General features: G+C 53.6%; 1 protein-coding gene across 1 annotated transcript; it reads right to left on the bottom strand.

Moving 5' to 3' along the window:
• Positions 1-836: 836 nt before the first annotated feature.
• Positions 837-3,552, bottom strand: LOC135888641 (C-C motif chemokine 17-like). Its single transcript, XM_065416375.1, has 3 exons — positions 3,483-3,552; positions 2,866-2,986; positions 837-927 (listed from the first exon to the last, which is right to left on the bottom strand). The coding sequence occupies exons 1-3, from the start codon at positions 3,550-3,552 to the stop codon at positions 837-839; spliced, it is 282 nt and encodes a 93-aa protein (XP_065272447.1).
• Positions 3,553-6,427: the final 2,875 nt, after the last annotated feature.

Genomic DNA, 6,427 nt, shown 5'->3' with positions numbered 1-6,427 from the left:
CCATTCCCAGCACGCAGAGACGGGGATACACACCCCTCCAACCCCTGGGTGCCGGCGATGGGGTGACAGACAGATGGCGGTTGGCCGCAGGGCACACGCTCAGCTGGAGCCCAGGCCCAGGCGCAGCGCGAGGAGACGGGGCCGGGCAGCAGCAGGAGAGGCGCGAGCCACGTGACCCCTCAACAGCCGCCTGCTGAGCGCTCGCGAGTGGCGGTTGCGCTAGTTCCTCCCCTCCCCTGACCCAGCCAATGGGAGCTGCGGCTGCAGGCAGGGGGCGGGGCAGCACGCGGACCCCTCCGCGGCAGCCCCTAAGGCTAGGAGCCGGACATGCCGGCTGCCTCCCGACCCGGGAGCCACGTGGCGGCTGGCAGGGAGCCTGCTGTGCGGCGCGGCGAACCGGACAGTCAAGGGCCCGGTCAGTGGTGCTGACCAGAACCGCCAAGATCCCTTTTCGACCGGGTGTTCCGGTCCAAACCCGGTCCCCTGGTCACCCTGTGTACGTGTCCTGTAGAGACTGCCGCTCCGTCTCCAGGGCTGGGGACCCAGCAGTTCGCACCAGGACTAAGGGGCAACTGAACATGTCCTCTCAATGTCTTACAGACCCCAGAGGTCACATGACCCACCCAATTGTAACAATCCCTCAGTGAGGACAAACCTGGGGCTGAAAACTATTGGTCAGCGCTCTCCGTACGCAGAGACACACAACAACACATGACACAACTGGTTCCAAAAAAATAAAGATTTAATAAATTTAACGGTCACGGGTATTTTACATAAATAGAGCAGGGCCAGCAGGCCCCTGGGAGGACAGCCCTGCTAAGGGCAGCTGTGCTAAGTTACTTCTTTTTCCTCAGGCGCTGGATTGCAGCTTGTACCCACTTGGCCTCTGGAGCAGCACAGACTTCCCTGTTTTGGACAGTCACAAACCTGCAATGCGGAAACATTAGGGAGCTCGGTTATTAACTGGTGAGCGAGATCGGACAGTGTCATACCCTGGAGTCAGCTTTAGAAAGGGTTGTGCAGACGACAGGGGTGTGACTCCCCAGAAATTCAATGAATACCCCAGAAAGCAAACCAAGGGCTGAATAAATCGGTTTTACTGCTTTGCTGCCAGCCTCTGCTGTAGTATTGGTGCTGCTCCTGGCATACTGATATGAGGCAGCCCGGGAGGTGTCTTTTGCCTCATGTACCTGGTGCACTAAACTGCTGTGAGCTGGCTAGTGTCTGCAGAGGACTGAAGGAGGGGAATTTCCCTGGCTGCTAGGCGGTAACATTAAAATACTTTGTATTTCTATAACTCCTTTCACCCAAATATCTCAAAGCAGACTTCATGCTACCCCTGTGAAGTACTGTAGTTACAGATGGGTAAACTGAGGCAGAGAAAGGTTACGGGACCTGCCCACAGCTAATGCAGCGTTTCTTCATCCCAAACCAGCAGGCAATGCTTTGACAACTTCTTAGTTATAACAGGCTCTAGCTCATGCAGCACCTACTATCCCAACATGCTTCATCACATACAAATACGCTCCCACCACTGGATTGCAGCAGCAGTGTTCAGCACACGGCTGTTCAGGAAAGGAAGAAAAGCACCATCTTAGGGGCTGAGTCTCCTCTCACAGACACTGGTGTAAATCAAGAGTAACTCCATTGAAATCGGGGGGTCATGTGTATGTAAAAGGAGAATCGGGTCCTTTATGGCTGAGTGAAATTACCCGGTTGGTTTAGGCAGGCTGAACGGAATAAGTCAGATTGAAGCCTGTCTGGGGTGCAGTGGTTAACACCCTTATCTTGCAAAAAGTGCCATGTGATCTCCAATGACCATAAGGGGTCAGCACCTCAGTTTTACTCCTCAAGCCCTTCAGTCTGATCTGACATGTCCCCCTTATCAGGAAGCCAGAATAAAGAAGAATCTATAGCTACTTATGGAAATGCTGCTGCTGTTGAATTGGGCCCAGCTATGATGAGCATGCCCCCTTTTTGTTTACTCTGTGCTGGTTCGGTCGGGAGTGTCTCCGCTGTGCCTTTTAACACCTCTGAAGAGCCTCAGGGCAAAAGCATGTCACATCCCCTACTGCACAGCCCCGTGTACTGAGATGGTGCCTTAAAAACAGACACGGAGGATGGGGCGGCGATTCGGGAGTTAGCCTGGCTTGAATTCCCTGCTCTGTTTTATGTAAAGCTTTCATGTAACTGTCCTTAGTGCATTGCTAGTTAAACAGTGTCTTTCTGATAGAGGAAGGGAAGATAAAGCCAGGGGTGGGCATATCAGATGCCTCCAGGGCTCAGCGTATATCACAATGCATGAGGCACCCAGCTGAGAAGCACAAGTGTCTACAGCACTGCACTGCCTGGAAAGTAATGTCATTCCCATCAAGTCCCGTTTCCTTCTGGGAACTAGTGAGTCTTGACCTGAGCAGTTACCCTGCTTAGCCACATGGTCAGAATGGTCATCAGCCAATCAGCTCCCTCCTTTTTTCTGTCGTGTAAGAATGAATCAATACCAGCCCTGGCAATATGTTCCATATGTTTGCATTTTTTGATAGTACAATCAATAAGATAATTATTTGATTTACACTTGGGGCCTGATTCTCCTCTCAGCCACCCCAGTGTCAAGTCAGAACGACTCTGCTGAAATTAATCAATGTAAATGAGGAGCAACTCCATTGGAGCCATACGGCTGCAAAACCAGTGTGAGATCAGACTCAGGCTCCTCCTTACTTAGTGAATAGGGCAGTTTCCTGGCTAAGTGACCACAGTATGGGATCCTTCCCCCTAACACTGGCACGAGCTGCATGTCCCTGACACACACCTATCCTAGCCTCTGTTCACCCTAAAGCGAGGCCTGACTGACTGAAGGCTACTTACACCACAGCAGGTCTCCTACACCCCGGAGAGGTCCTGTAGAAACTCCTCAGGTTAGCAAAACGAATGGGTCTCTTAGTGACGCCAGTGCAGCAGGTTGTGTCTTCCAGGATACCTTGTGGAGCTTTTGGGAGAAAGGAAACCAAATGAGAAACAATTTCACAAACGTTACATCTCTCTAGTATCCCCACCTTGATGTAGACGGAAAACAGCCCGTACTACGAATTCCGTTCAAAGACCATAATGATGACTTGCAACTACACAGCATCTTCCTAGACCAAAGGAGCCCCAAAACAGCTGGTGAGGGAGTGCCAAAGTCAACTTCCCTGGTAGAAGGTGTTTACCCAGCATGTTTCACTACCCATGATGCTGAATGCCCCGACACGCCCCTCCTTCGTCCCTACACTGGGGCTGCAGGAAGGGTGGCATAAGAGGCCTGTAGGCCATTACAACACCACTGGGGAGATCTGGCCGTTTTCTGGGCTCTTTGCATCACAAAGCAGACAGAACGGGCTATCGAATCTGGCCCTCCTCTCTCACCACGACCCCAACGGCACCTCCCCCCACTCCTCACAGCTCTTTGCTGAAAAGGCCCGGCAATGTCGTAGGTTCCCACTGACCTGCATGGATGCACTGAAGGGAAAGCCCTAGAAGGAAAATCACCAGAAGAGCTGTCGTCAGGCTGTTCATGATTCTGGGAGGTTTCTCCTCGGCTGAAGAGCTCTGGACCTGGACTGTTTCCCTGGATGGCTGGAATGAACTGGCAGCCTTGGACAGAGCTGCGGAATTTAAACCTGCCCATGAAGATGTGGAATTCACCCTTTCCCTGGAGTTTGGAGAACTCTGACTGCCGTTCTGCAGAAAGCTGAGCTTGGTCATTCTTAGAACCAAACCTTGTTTCCCTTTTTCATGCTGCCTGGAGTGAATCATGACCATGACCTCAGGGAAAATTGTCAAAAAGCAGAGCCGACACTCCAACTGGTGGTACTATAGTGGTATAATTAGATTTCACCAACCCAGTATTAAAGGGGAACTCCCAAAGTACTACAATAGCCTCACCTACGGTTAGAGCAGACTCTGGCACTGCAGAAAAATCCAAAATTCCTCCTCAGAAGCCAAGCTACCGCTCTCAACAGACAAAGGGTTGAAGCCATTCCCCTTCCCCCTCCCACCCCCCCTTTGCAGCTTTCCCTGCTGTCCACAGCCAAAGCAGGTGCATCAGAGCCATACTCTCTCTGGTCGCGTGTTATGATATTAGGCTGCTTAGACCTGGCTAAAATGTTATTACCGATTAAAATATCAGTGGGCAGCAAATTTCTGATGCCTACGATTAACAGCCCCTTAAAATCCGCCCACTCCGGGTAGACTTTAGCCAGGGGCACGGTCACAGAAAATTCATCCAAAGCTAGAATATTTAGACTTTTGCCAGGAAGTCTGTCCTCTTCCCTTCCCAAACTTTCCTTAACCAAAGCGACTTGCGATGCCACATCGCTCCAGCCTGTACATTCAGTGCTAGTCACTCAAGCACTCTTCAATCCTTCACTACCTTCCCAAGACTCAGTCCTAATATTGTGTATGAGGCCATTCTCCTCTACAATTTCCTCTGGGATCAGTGGTAGCATTGGCACTCATGGGGGGGGGGGTACAGATTGTGGGGTGACCTTAAGTTTGGAGCAATTTGGTTTGATATGGCTAGGAGCTCAACAGTGAGGGCAGACTGCCTGCCTTCCCTTAGGGCAAGGGGCTTTAAAATCCAGGCTCCCTTGCGGTTAAGAAAGTTGAGATTAGGTTTATTCCTAGACCCCCTCCTTCTTCCTAACCTGGGGAACAAGAGGATTTCCCTCCCCCTGGGGTCTGTGCCCCCCATGAGCCCTTGACTCATCAGCAATTTCTGCGGCCTCCAAAACTGGGGAAGGTGTTTGCTCACAGAGGGCCACTTTTACCTCATCAGTGACTGTCCACAACAACGGTGCATGTGCCAACAGATCAAACCGTTTTTCATCGTTACGTTCAGCCCCTGCCCCTCTTAGCCATGTTTTCATAGCATTACACATTTCATGCACATATTTGACACGAGGGACGTTGTCAAACCTTTTAAGATTTCTGTATTTCAGTTGACGGGACTCAGGTAATCTTAATCCTTTTCACTACCATCGGCGCCAACTCCGTGGGTGATCCGGGGCTGGATCACCCATGGGGGGGAAATGGTGGGTGCTGAGCACCCACCGGCAGCCCCCACATCAGTTCTCCCGCACACCTCCCCCCAGCACCTCCTGCCTGCCAGTGGTCCCCGCAGATCAGCGCCTCCCCGTCCCTCCCTGTGCCTCCCGCCCACCACAATCAGCTGTTTCACGGCATGCAGGAGGCTGGGAGGGATGGGGGAGGAGAGAGGACGTGGCATGCTCTGGAGAAGGGGTGGAGCGGGGGCAGGAAGAGGCAGGGTGGGGTTGAGCATGGCGGGAAGAGGTGGGGCATGGGTGGAGTGTGGATGGGGCCTTGGAGGAAGGGGCGGGACGGGAAGAGGCGGGGCCTGGGTGAGGCATTGGAGGAAGGGGCGGAGCAGGGTCAGGAAGAGGCGGGGTGGGGTGGGGCAGGAATGGGAAGAGGTGGGCCTGGGTGGGGCATTGGAGGAAGGGGCGGGACGGGAAGAGGCAGGATGGGGTGGGGCAGGAATGGGAAGAGGTGGGGCCTGGATGGGGCATGGGAGGAAGTGGCGGAGCAGGAAGAGGCGGGGTGGGGTGGGGCAGGAATGGGAAGAGGTGGGCCTGGGTGGGGCATTGGAGGAATGGGCGGAGCAGGGGCAGGAAGAGGTGGGGTGGGGTGGGGCAGGAATGGGAAGAGGTGGGCCTGGGTGGGGCATTGGAGGAAGGGGCGGGACGGGAAGAGGCAGGATGGGGTGGGCAGGAATGGGAAGAGGTGGGGCCTGGATGGGGCATGGGAGGAAGGGGCGGAGCAGGAAGAGGCGGGGTGGGGTGGGGCAGGAATGGGAAGAGGTGGGCCTGGGTGGGGCATTGGAGGAATGGGCGGAGCAGGGGCAGGAAGAGGTGGGGTGGGGCAGGGACGGGAAGAGGTGGGGCCTGGGTGGGGCATTGGAGGAAGGGTGCAGTGGGGACAAGGCCTGGGGCAGAGCGAGGGGTCGAGCACCCTCTGGCACTTTGAAAAGTCGGTGCCTGTGTTCAGTACATTTTCTTTAAACTTCTTATACACCTTGGCATCACCCTCCTCCATAACATTAAAAACTTGTCTCACGTTCCCAGTTAATCTGGTCAGGAGGCTAGACATCCACTTCTCCTCTGGATCCTACATAGGCTCTCAAAGGTGGACAGAAACATTTCTATGCAGTCAGTCTCTTGATAAACTCCCTGGTGCCTTGGGGAGTTGGACTCAGTGACTAAGGCTGCTGCTTTTGCTGCTCCAGTACTCTGAGCTACAATGGGTGAGTTCTCTCCTTGGCTACTAGTTGTTCCATGCATCTGTGGAGAGCTTCGGCCTCAATTTCAGCATTGGCTTTGCGTCTCTGGTAGGCTCTCTCGTTTTCTTTCTTCTCCTTCAACTGGAGTTCCAC

Source organism: Emys orbicularis, chromosome 14, assembly GCF_028017835.1.
Source record: "Emys orbicularis isolate rEmyOrb1 chromosome 14, rEmyOrb1.hap1, whole genome shotgun sequence".
In the NCBI taxonomy this organism is placed as follows: domain Eukaryota; kingdom Metazoa; phylum Chordata; order Testudines; family Emydidae; genus Emys; species Emys orbicularis.
This window is presented reverse-complemented; position numbering and strand designations above follow the sequence as displayed.

Bases quoted from the DNA above. Each gene is read 5' to 3' on its own strand.
- LOC135888641 (XM_065416375.1), bottom strand. From the start codon at position 3,552: ATGAACAGCCTGACGACAGCTCTTCTGGTGATTTTCCTTCTAGGGCTT. The intron at 2,987-3,482 runs GTCAGTGGGAAC...TTCTCCCAAAAG, and splicing joins CCTTCAGTGCATCCATGCAG to CTCCACAAGGTATCCTGGAA. The intron at 928-2,865 runs GTAAGTAGCCTT...TCCGCATTGCAG, and splicing joins TGTAGGAGACCTGCTGTGGT to GTTTGTGACTGTCCAAAACA.